Here is a 20,001-nt window from a genome sequence, read left to right as displayed (position 1 = left end):
TAAATCGTCAAGATAGTCTAGGTCCGGGATGTCGGAGAGGTGGTTGGGCAGCCCCCCCACGCGCGCGTTCCAATCCCCCAGAAGCAGGATCCTCTCACCCGACTGGCGGAGGGCGCCCACGACGGTGGCCAGATGATCAAACACTTCGTCCGCTGCTTGTCCGTCAGACTCGTGTGCCCTCAGGGACGCGTGGTGTACTACCGACGCCCTGGGGGAGACGTAGCATGCACCCACCAGGGTGCTATCCTGACCTGTTTGCTTGCTGCCCAAACGCAACCAAATAGACTCGCAGCCCGCAATATCCGTGTCAACCCTCAACAAAGTGACATCCCGGGCAATCGCGTCCCGGATATAAACAGACACACCCCCGTGCAGCCGGCCCGTCTGGGGCCCGGCTCCGCCTCTACAGGCTCGCTCAGCTACATGCAGTTGAAACCCTGGCAGGGCCAGGGCCTTGGCCGGCTTCCCGGCCTGCGCCGAACAGTGTGTTTCCGTAAATACTAGCACATCGTGGTCCTGGGCAATGCGGAGGAAAGATGGGTCGGTGAGCTTAGCTACCGACAAACCCCACACGTTCCAAAGCAAGACCCTGATGTCTTTAGCCTCACGACTCATAGCACTCTAGGTGGCGCTCCCCTCGACATGACTATGGGGAACATTTAGGGGTAAGTTGATGGCTCCAAAGCGGAAGTAGGCGTCGGGCGGCAAGGGAGCCCCACCGTCAAGCCAGCAGCGAATGGACCAGATGCTCATAAGCCTGGCGCACCAGGTGTGTCAAATTGCTACTGCGAACGGGGGTTTGAGGTCCACGGAGACGCGTCAGATTGTTAAGACGACATGAACGTCGTACAACACGCCTTGCTTCATTCTGTGTTTCGGCGCCACACCCCGTTACGGGAGCCTGGAAATTCCCATGCAGCATCCTGGCCAGCAGCACTCTGCGCCTCCAGTCAAAGAGAGCACCCTCGAGACCTCTGTATCGCCCCCATACGTGGATACATCCTTGTGGAAGTGTCCACAGCAAAGTGGCAGGAATTTCAGAAATCAGCTAACAGAGGGCAGGCATGTCACCGCCGAGCTTGGGGCTCGGTAAGAATGACTGGTGGTTGAGGTGTTCTAGCACCGGCTGCGGACTGTTATGGTTGCCACACATGGGGTTTCCGTTTCCCCCGGCATGCTCGTGGGTGTTCTAGCGGGGCCGGAAGGAGCAGAGACGCGCGCCAGCAAGCTGCCAGGAGCCCTGCCGGAGTCCATGTTTGAGGGACTGTGCAGCTCCACATCCCATAATACCTGGAATAGTGGTTGGTGCGGCCAGGCCATTTCACTTTGGAGCAGCTCGTGGGGGTTACCTTACCAAGCAGTGCGTAGTCCACAGCGTGCAGTTAGCGGTTTTGCATTGTGAAATAAAAAGTTCTCTTTGGCGCTGAACATCGCCATAGTGGGAAAGGGTGTGGGTTGGAATATGTCATCATGCGTTCTGCATCATGTTCTATCCTTATTTGGACTGTGACTAGGGAGGCGGAATTTCCCGAGGGGTGTTACCGGGGACCAGGTGCGCGCCGACGGGCTGCCGAGCAGACCCCACCTCCACGTCACCATCATGACAGCATTAGAGGTGCGCCTGGTGAGCGGATGCGACCACGGAAGTCTACACACGTCTACACTCGCAGTACCCATTCCGGTGTCCTCAACACAAATGGGACGCTGCAGCGCATGTGTTGATACATGGCGGCACAAGGACAGAATGGGCCTTATGACCGAACATGACGATATGATTGCAGAGGTGGCTCCTTGTGGCAATACTTGAATATCGTGCGTGTGGCGCACCAGAAGCCTGTGCAGCTTAGGTTCTGTTATTGAGCCATAGCGGCGAACAAGGCGCTTAATGGAAAGGGGGGGCTCTCCGGGGGCAATGGGCAACCATTCATATTGTGGCTATGTCGCCCAAAACGAGGATGCAAGGATGTTGAGCCGATAGGCACATGATGAGTGGGGGGAGCAGGTTACAGCTGGTTCGACATTATCATGAGCAAGGCACTGATGTGTGTGTGTGTGTGTGTGTGTGTGTGTGTCAGAAAGGATTGCCCCCTTGGGGGTGGGTTTCCGGTGCACTCACCCTACCTTGCTATTATCGCTTGTAGCCCTCAGAGGGCAGTCCATCCCATACATGAAAATGTAATCTCCCCCCAAAAAGCGGAACAGCTTGCACGCCCAACCACCTGCGAGTTTCCCCCAGGACACCCGGAGGACCTTTTGGCGTGGAGTTGTGTGCGCGAGGGACCCCGGCTGTTTGTCAGGACCTTACGACAATAGCACACTTGGCCCAAACGCAGTGCAGGGAAGCTGCGAGAGCTCAGCACACAGCAGTCTGTTGGGGGAGCCGTGCTGCTCCTACTATTCTGCACAGGAGCATTACTTGCAGCTTCATCATAGGGTCAATCAGACAGCTCTCGAAAGGACCTCTGCTAACTTGTTGCGATCACGGCACTTAGCGATTTTGTGACAGAGCGCGTCAGGTCGCCAAATCTCACAGCCACAGGAGCACATGGAACGAATTTGCACTTCAAAGCACATCATCCGTAGGCCATGTACGCTTGCCTAGCATGGCTAATAAGCTCGAACATAGCACCCCTCGCGGCCTCAGTGCGATGCGAGCTGTTCGGCAAGTGGAAAACGCTTCCTCTGGTTCGTAGGCTAAGCCTAAGTACGGGGGCCCCCGTTCAACAGGGATGGCCTCAGGCCGCCGCAGGCCCGCACAGTGTGCAAGGCACGCGCTTTCCACCTCCTTGGCGTGGGCAAAACCATGAGCTCGCACTTCCGAACACTCGGCCTAAGCCCCCAAACGGAAGACTTTCTAAACCATCGAGGACTGCCTGCAGGCTGATTTGAACCCCCTGAACATCGCGAGAGTACCCAACCTTATTTGTAGTCCCTGCCAATTTGATGCTAATTTCTCCGCCTACTCTTAGAAGTGGCTACGTCAATTTCCCCTCCTTTTGATGTGTGCTTTCCAACCAAGAGCCTTTGATGGGTAGTCCATAGCCCTTGGGACTCCGGTTATATTGGGGAGGGAATGAAGCTACGGTGTGTATAGGTTACCCCCGACCACGTTTTACATAATGTGTTTTGCACGGCCTCCGCTTCACTCCGCTGTCCACACTCCCATGCCTGTCGGGTAGCTGTAAACATGCATTCAACAGATCCATATGTAGTTGGAATAACCTGCTGGCTTGCCTTCGCCCAGGCAGGCGGAGCAGCGACCTAACGCTAACTGGTGGGAGGCAAACTGAAGCGCCTATGTTCCCAGAGGGAGATGAAAATGGACTTCAGATCTCAGGCAAATGTACAAAAAGTTATGTCACTGACACTTGCACATTGGGGCAATATCGTCATGCGAGCAGTGTACCTGGTCGACTAAGCGCCATCTAGTATGTACATACGCATAATTCGGCGGAGAGGGGCCATCAGCTAGCCGGCAGTGACACCGTGCGGGCGTTAACGGGCTTGACGGTCACCTGAGGTGTCGCCGGCAAACTTGTATACCAAGATCAACGATACCAGGACGTATCTCACTGTGACAACTGGTTTGCATGCCACACGTAGCAGTGTTGAAAACGAACTTACAATTGCTGCTGCAGCAGGTGGTGCACACTGGATGGGCCGAACGAGAATTCAACAACAGTGTTATCTCAGGGACACTTAGATCTGGATGAATGACGTAATGCACGCCAAAAGCCCAACGCATCAGCGCTTTTACGCATGAGCGCAGCTGCAGTTGACCATGCAACGCAGGAAGATTGTAAAAGTTATGTGCCCAGCTATGAATTAAATTACCTGAAAGATTAATGCTGGCCATTAATCGTAGAGTGTAGTCCTGCCTCGGCACTCGGTTCAGGAGGCCCTCCTGGAGAGAAAACTATACAGTACTCACAGACTGTATTTTGCTTCTCAGGCCAAAGCTTAACACCAAAACCCATTCAACAAAGGTCCTTGCATTGTTTACAACGCTTGACAGTCTTGTAGTTCGCCGCGCTTGGGGCGCGCATGGCCCCTCGAGAGCGGGGCGGCCCGGGCCAGGCTGCAGGCGGCCGGGGCGGAGGCCGGGGTCCCCACAGTGGTGGCCGCGGGCCCAACCCAAATGCTGCGGCAGCTAAAAGGTAGGTCTGGCGCCACGGGATTTGACATCGGAACGCAAAAGACAAAAGTCGGTTATATGCAGGGTTCAAGATATTGAGAAACCTGAGAAACCTATTCAACAACAACATTCGCACGGAGGATCTGCAGCAGCGGCGGAGCCAGCTAGTAAGCCAGGTGCGGCAGTGTTGTTCACCATCGCCTTGTCCAGCTGTTGCTGATGCAGATCTTCTACGACAGGACCATGGGGAACATCCTTTAAGGATAAGTTGATGGCTCCAAAGCAGGAGGCGGCGCCGGCTCCATCTGCCGTTGCCGCGCCGGCTGCAAGGGAGCCCGCCGTCAAGCCAGCAGCGAATGGACCAGATGCTCATAAGCCTGGGGCACCAGGTGTGTCAAATTGCGTTTTTCTGGTGTCCAAGGTGCTTGCGGTCTTATGCTTTTATTCAAGGCGGCGCAGATCTTGATAACTTGGCCTTTTGCTTTGTATGTATAGAGGCACCGTCTACATCTCCAGCGGCTCAGGCACCTTCTGGTCCGCGCCCTTACGCAGCTGCAGTGACCGCGTCTGTTCCTGTCGCTGCACCCGAGAGCGGCAGCGATATCCAGTTTGGCAGCTTTATGGAGGGGGAGGATTCGCAAGGCAAGGAGGTAGGTTATTATTAAAGGTCTACTGCGGACGGTGGGAAACAGAGCAATCTTGGAAGGTCCGGGGCGGTCGGGGTGAGGTCCACGGAGACGCGTCAGATTGTTAAGACGACATGAACGTCGCGCACAACACGCCTTGCTTCATTCTGTGTTTCGGCGCCACACCCCGTTATTCACGTGCAGCAGCCGGCGGCGCCCCAGGGGCCGCTGCCTACAGCTGTCCCTGCGGCCGTGGAAGCAGTTCGCCAGCAGTCGCGGCAGGTGATACGCACCAACAGCGCTCCAGCCTCGGCGAATCCGGCGCAGGAGGGCCCTCGTGGCACCCCTGTCTTCGTGCCTCACAAGGTGGAGCGCGCACCGCAGCAGCCCAGCAGGATGGCAATCCCAGTCTCGGAGGACGCACCATCTGTGCAGCCCCACGCGCCGATAGAAATTGTTCCCCAACCGGCAGCAGCCGCACCCTTGCCTGTCGCTCCCGTGCCTGCACCGCCACTGGCACGGGAGCCTGGACAGTTGCGGCAAATTCCCATGCAGCATCCTGGCCAGCAGGAGAGGCAGCAGCACCCGCGCCAAGGCGGCCATGACCGGCAGGCGCACGCAGCTGGTCCGCTGCCCGTTGCACATGCGAGTGGGGTACCCATTCCGCAGGGCCCGTCTGGCGGCCCTGGTCCAGGTCAGCATCATCCGGGCCAGCCTCGCCACCCGCCGCAGCACCACATGCAGCTGCCACCGCCGCAGGCATATGGGTCAGGGCCAGGGCCACAGCCCCCACAGCCGATGCACCATCAGCTGTCGCAGCAGCCTGGTGCCCAGGGTGGTGGTCGCAGAGGCGGTCCAGCTCATCAGCAGGTGCCGGTGCAGATGGCAGTGCCAGTGCCCGGGGGTTACCCGCAGGCAACCTACGGCATGCCATCGTACGCTGCCCAGACAACACAGCCCATTCCCATGGCTCAGCCGCAGCACGCCTACTCTGCTGTGCAGCACCATTCTGTTGCGGGGCCCGGACCAGGGCAGCACGGGATGGCGGGTCCCCCTCAGCAGTACCTGGCAGGAAGCCCAAGCCAGTTCCAGCCTTACATGTTTTCGGCTAGCCCCGTCATGGGCGCACCTATGGGAGGACCCCCTATTACGGTGCCCGTGATGGTCCCTGTCCCCGCGCACCCGCACTCGCACCACCCGCATGCGCCCGGGGCTCCCCACATTCTGGCGAGCTCGCCTACCCTGTCGGTGGGCTTTCACGTCCCAGCACCTCAGCAGCACCCTCCTCCGCCAGCCAATTACGGAACTGCGCCGAATGTGCCACAGCCTGCATCGATTACCATCCCCATACCACCGCCCGGTGCCAATGCGGGCAGTGGTGCTCCGAATGCACCTGTTGCGGCGGCAGCGCAAGCAGCAATCAATGCGACCAACGCGGCCGCGCCCGTGTCCGCGGTACCTGCCGTTGTGCCGACGGCGCCATCCCCGCAGCCGCCACCCCCGCATACGCCCACCGCCACTCCCGCACCTACGCCGGCACCTTTGCAGGGCCCCGGTGCTGTCGCTGCGGGCGGCAGCAGCGCAAGCAGTGCCGGGCTTCCTGCGGTTGCCCCAGGAAGCGCGGCGCAGACGAAACCCCCCGTGTCCACGCCGCCGCCCCAGCCAGCAAAGAAGGTCTTGCAAATCTTCGACCCCAGTTCACATGAAAGAGTGGTCATCAGTGGCGCGGCGGGAGCTGTGGATGGCAAGCCTGTGGACGCTGGTGCAGCGGGCGTGGGTTCGGCAGGGCCTAAGCCTGCTGCAGCGCCTGCGGCACGTCCTCGATGCCCTTTGGTTATTAAGGAACCGACCGTCAAGGTAAGGTGGACACTATTTCGTTGACGGGAAAATCGTGATAGACGATAGGATATTTGGTCTGTGCAGCGGGCGGGACCAAGGGGTGGCTAAAATTCGTTTAGTTTGTCGCGATGTCCTCTTCCCAGTTCCCATCCATGATTTGTCCTTTTAAGAAATGCCGACACCTGCCGCCACGTTGTCGCAAGTTAATGCTGACTGGGTTCCATTCTCGTCCCTGAAATTTATGACGCAGCCCAAGTCCGAGCCGCTTAAGGCAGCAACTGAGCACAAGCAGCCCTCTGAGGCGTCGCCAACCAAGGCAATGGAGAGCGCAAATGGTCCGGCGGTAGCTACGCCCAGTGCGACTGCCCAGCAACCTGCGCCCACTCCAGCGCTGGGTGATAAGGCAGAGGCCGCCGTGAAACCAGACGAGGCAGCGTCGGTCGCCCTTGTGCAAACGCCGTCCACGTCGGAGCCTACGGTGCCAGCTCCGGAGGCGGCCCCTGCTGCTTCCCTTTCCAAGCAGCCGGCTTCCTTCCGAATCGAGGTTGTAGATGAGGAGGAAACAGAGGTGAGCTTACAAGGTCAGGTGCTATGGGGGCCGGATGCGAATGGACCATTATGGTAACAACGCTTGTGGCGTATCCTCCTTCATGCCTCTCGACCCGAGACTTGTAAGGGTCCTTTGCTTATGGTAACGAGTCCTCGCCTCGGCACGTTATTTGCGGGATCCGTGTTCCGCTGTGTTGCACTGTGTTTTATAGACGTTGCAGTGTCCAATCTTTATTCTCTGCACCCGCCTTGCAGGGATCTGTTGCCTCATCTGCTCCAGCGGCAGCCGCACCCGCCCAAGAGGTCACGAGCGTTGCAGCACCTACAGCCCCTGCAGCGCCTGCGGCTGCGGCTACTGAAGAGGCGGCTGTTTCTTCGACATCGGGTGTTGCTTCTGGTTCGGGGTCTGGAGACGACAGCTCGGCACCTGGGTCAACCAGTGCTGGCACGGGCAGCCGCAAGAAGAACCTGAAGCAGGCTATCCGTGATGCGGAGGCCAAGGGCGCCAACAACGACCTCTTGTCGGCCTTCAGGGAGCCAGCTCCCCCTGTCAAGGCGGAAACAGCGGAGGCTGCCAAGCCTAAGGAGGTAGGCTGCAGGGTACCTCGTACCTCTCGGTGTTTGCTTTGTTATGACCGCTGCTCTGAGGTGTTGTGCACTGCTCTTCCTCACGGTTGAGTTGGCGGCAAATTCGACCCGACATTGTTGGGAAAAAAGAAGGGTATGTTGTTACCCTCTGTGCTTGCATACCGGCAAGGTATGGGCGTACCGCTTCCAATCTTGTTTGTTCCAGCCTCCTCCAATCACGTTAGACAATAAGGCTGCTTGATTTGCCTGCTCGCCACCATCGGCTGCACATGTTATGTTCTCTCTTATGTTGGCCATTACGCATTACTTCTTGCCATCTTGCGCAGGAAGTTGAGGAACCCAAAGCAGCGGCTGCTATTGCGGCTCCAGCGGCCGTCGAGGAGGTGACGGAGCACTGGGAGGAGCGTGCGGACGAGGCAGCTTCTGGGGAGGCCTCCGGCTCAGCTGCCGCTGCTGCTGCCGGTACCGCGGACCCGCGCCAGAACCGGTACTCGCGCGACTACTTGATGTCCATCGGCAAGTGCATGGTCATGCCCCTTCCGGTGCCGCTGGACGCGTACCACCAGCAAACCATTGGGCTTGACAGTCCCCAGGATAACACTCGCGGCGGCGTGGTCGGCGTGATGGGCCGCGCGGGTAGCCGTGAAGCGGAGTGGGGCCGTCGTGATGACCGTGGCCGCGGCGGTGACTTCCGCGGCGACATGCGGGGCGACCGTGGGAGCGGTGGGCCAGGTGGCGATCGCAGGGACCGTGACGGCATGCGGGGCGGCGGCCCGTCAGGGCGTGGCGGGCCGGGTGGCAGCATGGACCGCCGGGGATCAGGTGAGACCCGACGTGGGGAGGGAACCTTGATCGTATTGTGAGGGCTGATGGTGGCAGCTGTACTACGCATCTTTCTATTACAATTCAGAGTTACTTCGGGGGCTCACGGCCTCGAGGTTATGTCCGCAGCAAGACGATGATACATTAACAGGAACATGCCTACTTGGGGTTTTTCCTGCTGTCATGAAATGTCTGCTTTATGATTAACTGCTCCTGTCAGCGGCGGCAAGGAATCCACCAATGCCTGTTGCTAAGAGGAGTTGGGGATCTTTTCTTGCCCTTGCCCTTTGCAGCCAACATGGATGATGGATGGCAACGGCGCGGTCCGCCCCCGCCCCCATCACCCGGTGGCGACATGCGGGGTGGTGGCAGCCGTGGTATGTCACGCCAGGGCTCGGGCACGCCAGGCGGGTATGGTATAGGTGGTGGTCCTGTTAACCTGCACAAGACTGGGAACCGCTGGCAGGCGGGCATCAGCACGGCCGAAGACCCGGAGGAGGAGAAGAAGCAGAAGACCTTTAAGGGTATTCTGAACAAGCTCACGCCGGACAACTACGACAAGCTGAAGCAGCAGATCCTTTCGGTGCCCATCACGCATCAGAAGGTCGGTGTTTGAGATTCAATGGCTTGTCGATTTACCTTTGGCAAAACCGATTCATCTTTGGCGTCACTTGTTTTGGGCAAGAAGCTGTCTCGCATGTCTTGGCAAACCATGTTTCACTCATCACGCTGCTGTCTTTTGGAGACGTTTGCTGAGGGCCTGTAGCCTGCTCCTGGCGGGACCTGGGGAGTACAGGGTGGGTTAAGGATTACTCTTGACCTCGTGGCTTTGTTAACGGCGTGTTATCGCAGACCCTGGAGGGCTTTATCAACCAGATCTTCGACAAGGCGCTCATCGAGACCACATTCAGCGAGATGTATGCCAACCTGTGCAAGTACGTTTCACGGGTTGTGGGACCGCAGTATGATGTGGTATTCAAAAAATGTCAAGCGCCGAGCGGATGCTCAGGCGTATAGCATGGCGTCCCTTCCATAGCCGAAGGCAACCTTAAATCGAGCGGCGTGACTCATGGTTGTTCGCGCTGTGTTGGTGGTTCGCTCTTTCCTCAGGTTATGAGGCGTCGATACTAAGACCATATTATATCCTGATCTTTTTTTCGTACAGGGAGATCCATCCATCCCTGCCTCAGTTCCCCTCGAACGATCCGAACAACCAGAAGCCTGTGGACTTCCGTCGCTTGCTGCTCAACAAGTGTCAGCAGGAGTTTGAGGACGGTGTGGCTGCAATGAAGAAGGTGAAGGAGCGGGAGGAGCACAACAAGGAGGAGGCTGAGAAGGAGAAGCAAGGCAAGCAGAAGGCGGCTAAAGCGGCAGCCGACAACGGCAAGGTGCGTGCGGGTTCGCGACATCGCAGGCCTTTTGAGGCGCTTGCGTGTATATGTTCGGATGGGCATTCAAAACTCGGGTGCCATCAGTTCGGATTGCATAAGCCTTTTTACAGACATGCATACCCTTGTGCGAACGCTTTGGCGCATTGCTGTGGTATCCTATCCTGATCCACGGGATGCAACGTCTCAACATAGTTTTGTACAGCGCCTTGAAATGTTTGTCACGGGGGGTTGATCCTGTGGCTTTATTAAATGCTTTGTCGTATTGCTCGAAGCAAAAGTTGGACGCCATGTCTCGCCCGGTGTGTCTCTACCTGCAGCTGGAGGAGGGCGAGATTCCCACCACGGCATCCGGAGCGGCCGCATCGACCGATGATGCTCGCGCGAAGGCGCTGGCAGAGGCTGCCGAGGCGGAGCGCGAGCTGAAGGCACGGCGCCGCATGTTGGGTAACATCCAGTTCATCGGCCACCTCTACAAGTGCGGCCTTCTCACGGAGCGCATCATTCACAGCTGTATTGTGCAGCTGCTCAACGACGAGTTGTCACCTAGGCCCGATGATATCGAGTGCCTCTGCAAGCTTCTCACGACCCTGGGCAAACAGGTATGGAAAGCCTGCAGCCTTCCAAAATTTATCGCCGAGAGTTGTATGCTATCTGCCCTGTCTCTCCACGTGCGGGTCGTCCTCTTGTAGACACCTGTTTGTGAGTCCTCTTGCATATCCGATGCCTCAACGAAGAGGTGTACATTCCGATTTGGGGGCCGGGCGCGTTTTGTCCCGTCTGAGGTGCTGGACGTGTAAAGGAAAGGACACTCTTTCATCTGACTACGTAATAAGCTGGCGAGCAACATGCGGATTGTGGTTTGCTTTTGGTCAGGAAATAATTTGCTGGTCGGCTTGACTTTGCCTCGTTTGCCGTTTGTCCTCAATCCTTGCAGCTTGAGGAGCAGGTCAACAAGAAGGGAGCCGCAATCGGCAACCCCCTGGATGTCTACTTCCAGCGGATGGAGCGCCTGCGCAAGGGCTCGAACCTGGACTCGCGTATCAAGTTCGCCATACAGGACGTTTTGGACCTGCGGGCTGCCAAGTGGGTGTGCTGTTCGAAGTCATGAGAGGCGCAGATCTGCTTACTAAATTTGTGCACTGCTTAGCGGTCGCCAAACCTTGTTTGAACTCGCGCCGTGTTTCAGCTTCATCGATAGCTTCTGTAATGGTGTTCTGTATTGTAGGTGGGTGTCGCGGCGCAAGGTCGAGGGGCCTAAGCGTATCGAGGACGTCCATCGCGAGGCGCAAGCTCAGATGGCGGCCCAGGCGTCTCGGGACCGCGAGGAGCGGTACGCGCAAAGGTGATTGCCGGAATGGAACCGTTGAGCTGGCAGGCCCCACGGCCGCAAAGCAGTAGAACGATGCGCGCTCGAGATGACACGGTTGAGTGGAGCCCATAATGTCGTTGAGGTTTGAGAGCTTTAAAAGATTTGCTTGTATCTGACCTACGTGTACACGGTAGTGAGGAGTCTCAATATAGCCGCCATAATTCACATGATGTGTATCAGCTGTTAAAATGATTCAACGAATCCTGCATTTTTTGCCTGATTGCTGCTTTTTCGCGCTGCCCAGGGGCCCAGGTGGGCGCGGTGGCCCAGGCATGGGCGGCCGCGATGCGCCGCCACCGCCTGGTCGATTCGGGGGGCCTTCACAGGACGAAGCCCGGCTCATGCCCCGCGGGGAGGTGCCGCGCCCACTGCGCGGCGCCGCCATGGAGCGCCAGGCCAGCGCTGAAGTCAGCTTGCGCCCTGCCTTCATGACCGGCAAGCGGTACGTGTCAGTATCTGGATGTACGGTTCAAACGTTCTTTGGTGGACAAGCGTGGACAGGAGTTATTACTTGAAAACTGGTGCAGGCCGTGAACTCACTTAGACCGATGAAGGGAATGGAGGGGTCCTGAAGGGCTTGTTGCCTCAGGCTGACAATTTGAATGTAATGTCAGCATGGCACTGGTGGTGTTGCTCTTGCCTTGCTTTTCCCGTGCTTGCAGGACGGGAAGCCCTGCGCAGCCAGCTGGAGTCATCGCTGCGGCGGCGGCCAGTGCACGTGAAGCCGCAGCGGCGGCTGTTCGCGCTCAGGCACCACCGGCCGCTGCGGCGGCGGCCACGACGAGGGAGGAGCGCCAGGCGCCACCGCCGCCGGCGGGCATGAGCGACGAGGTGGCCCGGAAAAAGGGTAGGTAGAAACTTCAGGGGCTGTCCGACGCTCAATGTTTGGGTGAAGTCCTGGACGTGCTTGCGTCCTCTTCACCCAAGGCATAACGTCTGAACGGCTTCACAGGCAGTAGGTTGGTTGATGAGACTTGGTGACACATCTTTTTGTTGTCACATCGGTTTGCTTTACTGACGTTGTCGCAATGGACAGGTGCACTGTGGGTTAAGGAGCTGTACGAGGTCAAGGAGAAGAGTGCTGCTGCTGATAGTCTGGCGGGCTTCAAGGGCGCGGGTGCTCCCATGGGTGTCGTCCTAGCGGCTGCTTTGCGGGAGGCGTTCGAGGTTCGTGGCATCGACATGGAAAACCGCCTCGACTTCCTGAAGGTGGGAATCTGCTGGGAGGACGTTTTCGTGCCGTCACCTCGTTAACATGTCGCACAGAGCAGCTCCACCTATGTGTGGTAAAGCTTTACTCACGTCTGCTCTGTCACGTCGTCCGCCGTTGTGCTTATGCAGGAGATGCTTGTTGAGCAGCTAACTTCAACAGAGGGTGTCTTGAACTCCTCAATGCTCGAGGATGCTTTTGGCAGGTACTTCATGGGGGGGTATAATTGGCGAATGTACGCAGATGGCGTTTATTATCCGGTATTGCTCACTCCACTAGTAGTTACTGTCAAGCAGAATGGAAATTCATAGCATGCTCTTGATTGCCTCGATGGAACGATACTTTTCTGTCGTCCTGCGCAGGTTTATGGGCGAGCTGGATACCTGGCATGAAGATAACCCGAAGGCTGCAGGTGAGAGTATTTTGCGTCCATGGAACGATATGCGTCAGGTCTCCACCGAAGCAATTAGTTGTCAGTGCCAAGTGAATGGACACAGCCAGCGGGTGCTGTTCTGTTATGATCGTCCAGATCAGATATGGCTAGGAGAGCGAGAAAGAGACGACTGATGATACCTGCCCTCTTGCTTATGAACACAGGCGTTGCTGCCAAGGCAATCGGGCAGTTGGCCGCGCAAGGGCATATCAGCCTCGCGCCATGCTTGCGGCCAATCCTGGAAGCTAAGGGCCCTGTCGGTGGTGGTGATGAGGAGGATGCCGGATCTGCTTCGGACCTTCCACCTCTGGTGGAGAGCGGTGTCGCCGGGCATGACATCCTTGCCAATGTCCTAAAAGCGGTAAGCTGGCAACACTGGATCCTTCTAGGGACCCTTGGCAAGACGAATGGATGCAGGTTCCGTGCACATCTTGATCGTGTTGATGCTAACATGCTGGTACATAATGGACTAATATTTTTAGAGCTCAGTGCAAGGGCGTTGATGCTCTCGTTTTCCCTACGCTGAGCTATGCGTCGCTTCCATTGACAGGCGTGCGATGCTGGCAGCGTGGATAAGGCGGCTGAGCTGTGGCGCGCTTCTGGCCTAGAGGCATCCCGGTTTTTTGACATGCCAGAGGACGTGGAGACGCTTTCCGGGAAATTCGCATTCCTCAGCGGGTGATAAAGGCTTCGATTTGTGGCTCTTTGCTTACGTTTACAGTAGGCGTAAGTGGGCTATGATTCGAGACAGCGTAGCAGCTTGATAAGCTTCGGATGGGCGGTGTTGTAATGACCGACTAGGGCACGTGGTTAGTATGCGCGGTGAAGTGCGATAGATTATGGCCGTACAGGACAAGGCGAGGTCGATTGCAGCGGGTCTTGCCCTGCAGGTGTGTGCGGCTATTTTAAAGTTTTTCGTTCCTGTGGAACACCCCTGTGGCTCCCTTTCGCGTGCTGACGGGCTCGTTGAGGATCGGTAGGCAGGAACGGCAATCCGTGGTTCACGGCAGGAGTTGATACGTAACTTTTCTGTCAGGAATGTTTTGGGCTTAGGATTTGGTGTCTGTGGATTACTGTGTGCGGACGCCGCAGTAGACTGCCTCAGTGCCGAAGAGGGACGGGCGTCGGGAGCTATGGGGGACATGGTAGGAGCGGCGGCACATTTGGGGCAGGCTTTAGGTGGGAGTGTGGGATGGAGTCCGCAATGCGCATGGTAGCTAGGTTATGGTTTCGCTAAGCAGGGGTGTCGGTCTGGCTAGGCACGGCGATTGCTGCAGACTGCGTTTTCGCGCCGAAGCTCTGATGCCGAGAATTTTGCATTTAGCTCCTAGCTTCGTTCTGGGCTATGGCCCCGGGTGCGCAGGCCAGAATGGCTCGTTTGGACGAAGGCAATGCGTGGGGGACGCAAAGATGCTCAGGTCAAGCCAGCGACATGCTTCTGGCCGCGGCCGCTAATTACATTTACGGTTGTTTTCCTTCGAGACTTTGAGAGGTCCGATGCCGGGGATGAAGGTCATGGCCGAAATGATGCCGTACGTGACGACGACCTGCGAGCAAGATGATGTCACCCCGTAAGGTATGGGGTATGGTCCAAACTATTTCTGTTGTAGCTCACCACTTGAGCAATGGCTATGACGCCGAAGACCGGCCAAAGGGCCACGATGAACCTGCTTGAGAGGAATGCGGACGTGCATGAGAGCAGTAACAACAGTGGAAGCTGCAGCAAAACGTACGAATTGGTTGCCGGATCTTGGAACAGTACATTCCCTGAACATGCCTAACAAAAGGATTTGGCAGTACTTACGATAAGATAGTAACTGCGAATGTTACAGCACCTGCAGGGATTGCCAGGGACCCTGAGGTGACAGGATCCTTCATGCCTTTAGCATAGCCCAGCCTGCAGCGTGAGGCCGAAATCCATGATTGCATACCTCCTCCAATATACACAGGTCCCTACAAAATCCAAAACTTTACGTACCATGCATACACATATAGAAAGAGAATCACGTTGAAAAAGACATTTAGAAATCCTAACCAAACAAACGACCTACAACCAGCCAGAAATTTGTTACGCTCTACGTCCTTCAACAACAGTAGGACAAGTACACGTCCGTCGTACCTGTTCAGCCGGCTGTCGAAAAGCAAAACCGTGAGCAAGTCATGACGCCCCGTTCCATACAGCACGACACAGATAGCTGCGGCTGTCCACAGTAAGGACTCTATTTTACCTTTCCATAAGCTGGAGTCAGTCCTTAATGCTGTGTCGTGGCGTTGGCCAAACATGGCGGATGGTACTCAATACCTATTAGTGCCAACCGAACCGAATATCACCTCAGATATTTTACTGATGCAGTTTTAGCGTCGTCATTCGCATCACAACGTTTACCATGCCAAGGCGGACGAGTCAATTCCCCAAATTCAACGCAGATAGGGAAACGCTGAGGCAAACTGCACAGGTATATCCTTTGCAATATGGCATAAAGTGAATTCTGTATTGCATTCTAACGGGCTGCGCACTCAGGCGTTGGTTTCCGTTATTGTACGGTAATCATGGGCCTGCGACAGTAACACGTCTGTGCCGCAGTCAGATGACCAGGGACCAGGTATCAATAGAATTATTCCGATGTTGCATCCGCTCATGGAGCATATTCGCTCTGCAGGCCCTTATCCGAGGCAGTTCACAGTCTCAAATCTGGGCGGGGCATTACGGATTGCAGTAACCCCTATGCTCGCGAACTGTTACGCGTCGGTGTTGGAGCGCCGTCTAGCAAAAATCGCGTAGTCAAAACCCCGACACGCTGAGAGTGCGGCATTGGTGCCAAGGGGATTTCGGCAAGGCATGGGCACACAACATCACCTATTTGCCTTGTAGATCTTATAAGGCTTTCGACCAGGTGGGCCGCGAACTGGATAAGCCTCAGGCAGCGCCAGCTGAATAACACAGGTCAACAGGTCATATGCTCCTGGCCACACAAGGGGGACTAACAACCAAGTCGGTCACTAACGTTTAGGGGTGTGTATGCCACGGAAGCGCCATGTTCTGCGATTTCTTTTGGGTCGATGGGGCCTCGACGTACCTCATTTTGCAGGTCAGCTTCTAACCATCGCACGGATTACAGCTCCTGCGCCTTCATTAGCCCTTACTCTTCATACCTTGGGATTCTTACAACACAATTATCTCAGTCAGTGCTTTAACCGCCATCATCAACCGGTGGTAGCAGTTCCAACCTCAAGCGTTGGGCAACTCCCCTAATCCCTCCGCCATCTGCAACCCATCGTGCAACTGGCTCACAACCACAGCTCGGCAGCCCGTCACATCCAAGGGCATGGCACGTAAGGACCGTCGTCCGTGAGATTTTCCTTATCGCCTATAGATTATGCCCTATTACAATAGGAAGGGATGGTCCCTATCTAACGCAACAGAGCACGACCTACGGGACGACAAAACCTCACAGACAGTGGCCCCCGTGACCAACCGCGCCTTCCTGCCTCAGGATTGCATGGGGCTGTCTTAAATAGGATTTCGATTTTCCACGCCATAGCACTTCAACTTTCTCGTCCAGCCCACGAATAGTAGTCCACCCGTGCGAAGAACTTCTACCGGCCCAGTAGTATGGCACAGGCCGCAATACAATTAACTTCTACATCACCGTGTCACCACACACGCCTGGTGGCATGGCCGCAAGTACACGTTCCCATGCTTCAATGCAATTTGGAATTTTGACAAATCTTCATGCTCACTGTTCGAGGCTGCAAAGCCATGACTGCAATAAACCAAACGCATATTACGAGAAAAATAGCCGTTCTTACTTCACTCAAAACACGCGCTGAGCATGTGGGCGGATTTGCCACTTAGCATTTCTTCGGGGGAAATAATGGAACAGAGCGACGAGGCGCTGTAAGCCGTCCTGCAAGCTTGTCACTTTACCCTCGACACGTCCTACATGCACTCTCTCCATGCACCAACTCGTGAGCTCGTAACCTTTCTTCGAAGATAACTGACGGCGTAGGAAGTTCCACCCCATACGCAGGGGCCGGCTACCAGGCCGCGGGTCAACCACTCATTTGTACCTCTACTTGGTCTTCTTGTTCTCCTGTTTCTTTCCGTTCTTGGCGCTGCTGCTATCTGCCTTGACTGCAACGTTCTGTGGACCAAATGGGCAACACAACCGAACATGCAGGTTCCCTCTCAGGCGCAGTTTGGAAAAGAATTGCCTTTCTAATGCCCCTGGTCTTACGGGCAACACAAATAAGAGACAGTTAAGTGAACAAGCCACCATGCATCACAACGATGTATGCAACCCCAGCCCAATTTCGTGAAGTGCTCCAGTTTTATATTATACAATGCCTCAAACCCCTTACCTTGCCAGATGCAGCATTCCTTGCTGCCGCGGCGCCTGATGCGCCCGCCTTTGGTTGTAAGGCGGAAGCGCTACCATTTTGCTGTGGCGGCTGCACTGCCTTCTGGGTGCCGTTTGCAGTGATGCTCTCTGGCTGGGACTTGGTGGGCTTGTTCGGTTGCTGCTGGGAAGCAGCTTTCTTGGCGGCTTTCGGCGTGGCAGTCGCCGTCGGCATAGGTACCAGGCTGCACGGGACAGTGTCGCGACGGGACAGGACCTGGTCAGGTGGGTTAGGCACCTATCGGGAGAACTGCCCCCCCGGGGGGCACATCGCACAGTCCTAGCCTGTCAGTGCATCCATTCCACCTGCGTTACCACTAACAATACCACTACATGCATGGCCCGCGGGTTACCTGAGCGCGTGCGCCACCTTGGCCACAGGGTACGTGAAGTCGGTGAAGTCCGGTCCGAACAAATCGCTGAGAAGGCTGTGGACAAGCTGCAAGCAGGCACGGCAGCAAGGACAAAGCGGGATGCCAAAAAGGACGACGACAGAGTGACCCCATGCAGCGGTTGCCTTGAGAGCATGCACTATCCGGCAAGGCGACGCCCTTCATACATAAGCCAATTAATGGAAACCCGTGGTAACCCAACCAAGGAAGGAAAGCCGTCGCTAGTGTCGGGATGCTCTAATGGACGCACCAAGAAGGTAAACCCCGACACGACAAGCCTGTTGCACGCACGTTATCGTATGTGGAGGTGCATCGTCCCTCACCCAATGGGTCCGAAGCTGACCGCTACACTCACGCGCATCTAGCCATGAGCGTATACGGATGACCGCTATCCAGCGATACATCATCCCCATACAGCCGATAGGATTGTGACTTTCGACACCAAGCTTGCCCCTTTCATTATCCTGAGGCCCCTAATCCTCCCACATCCCCAATCCCCAGCTGCCCACCAAAACTGTGATAACCACGGCCGCCGCTTCCTGACTGGTCAGAAGCCCGGTGTATTTGCATGCCGCCCAGTATCCCCCTGCAGCCAGAGCTGCGCTGCGCCACACAAACGTGGGCACACTGGCCTCCGTAGGGCCCGACAGGCCGCCCCAGTGGTGCCGGATGGCATCCACCAGCAGCTTGCCACCAGAACCGGCCAGCGTGCCCAGGATCAGCGGCGCAGCAATGACCCCGGGAAACAGCGCCACGGCCAGGTCAACCTGCATGTTGACGTGCACGAGTCAAGATGCCGAAATTTAGGGAAGGCGGACGGACAACAATACAGGCATATGTTGACGCGGCGATATGCAGCCGATGCGATCTGCATGACCCAACCTATTGGAAGCCTCGACGAAAATTACTATAATAAATGTTTCAATGTAACCAAGCGTCAGCCCCGTTGATTCATAGTCTCTTGCCCAGGGACCCTGGCCACGCCGTTTCCCCGTTGCTCACTGTTCCGTACTTACGCGATTGATGATGAGGTTCGCACGCATGAAGGTGACGCACAGCTTAGTCACCGTCTGCAGACAAGACCATCAGGGCCAGCTTTGCTTCAAGGCAGGGCGCCTAAAGGACGCTAGCTCAACCTGAAGGAAGTTTTTCTGAACCCGCAACGAGAAACCCCCAACAGCGAGGTCGCTTGTGCGGTAGTTCCATGTTAGGCTGCCACGCCATGCTGGATGGGAAGATGTCTCTGCTCGTACACCCATGAAAGCAACCACCCAGAATGTCTATATGGGTGAGGTTGAAAGGGAGCGAAGGCTGCCCCTTATGCGCCCTTTTCCACAGAAAGTATCCGCATGCAACACCAATGGATGATGGTCCGTCGGTCAGATCACATCACTCCATTTGCAAGAGGTTGATTTGCCCAAGGTCATCGCCCTAGGTCACCTTGATGGGTGGCAGAGAGTGGAGGCGACTGACAACATCGAAGGGCGAGTACGTCATCAGCCACCTGACAGGATTGATGGAGTGGCGTTAGCGCACATACACAAGTGCTTGTTGAAAGCGATGGGGCGTATGGGTCGTACCTCGACCTCTGCCTGTTGGTCCGAGCTTACCAGCAAATCAACCAAGTAAGGCCAAGCGCATTATTTGCAAAAATGCTTATTGGTGCCTTCATGGGATCCTGCAAGGTAAAACCCCAGCTCAAGAGAGCACTGAAGCAACGGGCCCATGGGGACACGTAGTCATGTATATACCATTATCAGGATGGACGTCACAACGCCTCCACCGAAGCCAGCAAGGAAAGTCATCTGCATGTTCAGTTGGTCACTGGTAAGGTATGTAGTGCACAGTGATCATGGCAGTAGGACGAATGATCAACAAGCACCATGTTAAGCATGCCCACGAAGCTTAACCGACTTCAGGGTAATTGTGCAATCGCACAATAGCAAGCAACGCTGTGCGAAAGCCGCCGGACGCACCCAGAAATGCACCAGGAAGCGATGTTTGAACTCCGGGGCCAGCGCGGCCAAACACAGGCAGTGGCCAATCAAGGTATACTGAGTTGGAATTGTCTTGTACGCATTATAGAGATCAGTCAAATTCGTTACTTGGATAAACGGCTGCAGCGCAGCACGCGCTGATCCTAGAATATCTTCCATTTTTAGTGATTCTCCTTCAGGCCAATATGTGGAAATTCATTTGGGTTGCTGAGCAGCTGACTGCTTGATTACTAGGACTGCGACCTAGTCA

General features: G+C 56.1%; 2 protein-coding genes across 2 annotated transcripts; one reads left to right on the top strand and one right to left on the bottom strand.

Annotated features, from left to right (window-relative positions):
• Positions 1–6,606: 6,606 nt before the first annotated feature.
• VOLCADRAFT_80411 (uncharacterized protein) lies at positions 6,607–11,593 on the top strand (the record flags this gene model as incomplete). Its single annotated transcript, XM_002948968.1, has 11 exons — positions 6,607–6,618; positions 6,851–7,168; positions 7,405–7,737; positions 8,064–8,559; positions 8,853–9,163; positions 9,412–9,494; positions 9,725–9,947; positions 10,268–10,549; positions 10,885–11,033; positions 11,176–11,292; positions 11,564–11,593. Coding segments are annotated over exons 2-11 (2,271 nt in total), but the record flags the coding sequence as incomplete, so codon positions are not given.
• A 4,466-nt stretch (positions 11,594–16,059) lies between these two features.
• On the bottom strand, positions 16,060–19,913 carry VOLCADRAFT_104093 (uncharacterized protein; the record flags this gene model as incomplete). Its single annotated transcript, XM_002948863.1, has 9 exons — positions 16,060–17,107; positions 17,325–17,547; positions 17,716–17,801; positions 18,264–18,521; positions 18,771–18,824; positions 19,195–19,258; positions 19,365–19,432; positions 19,506–19,559; positions 19,731–19,913. 9 exons carry the CDS (start codon positions 19,908–19,910, stop codon positions 17,036–17,038), a joined length of 1,059 nt encoding a protein of 352 aa, XP_002948909.1. The 3' UTR covers positions 16,060–17,035.
• Positions 19,914–20,001: the final 88 nt, after the last annotated feature.

This window comes from Volvox carteri (assembly GCF_000143455.1).
Source record: "Volvox carteri f. nagariensis unplaced genomic scaffold VOLCAscaffold_12, whole genome shotgun sequence".
Classification (NCBI taxonomy): Eukaryota; Viridiplantae; Chlorophyta; class Chlorophyceae; order Chlamydomonadales; family Volvocaceae; genus Volvox; species Volvox carteri.
The sequence above is the reverse complement of the archived record's forward strand: the minus strand, read 5'-3'. Positions and strand labels throughout refer to the sequence as shown.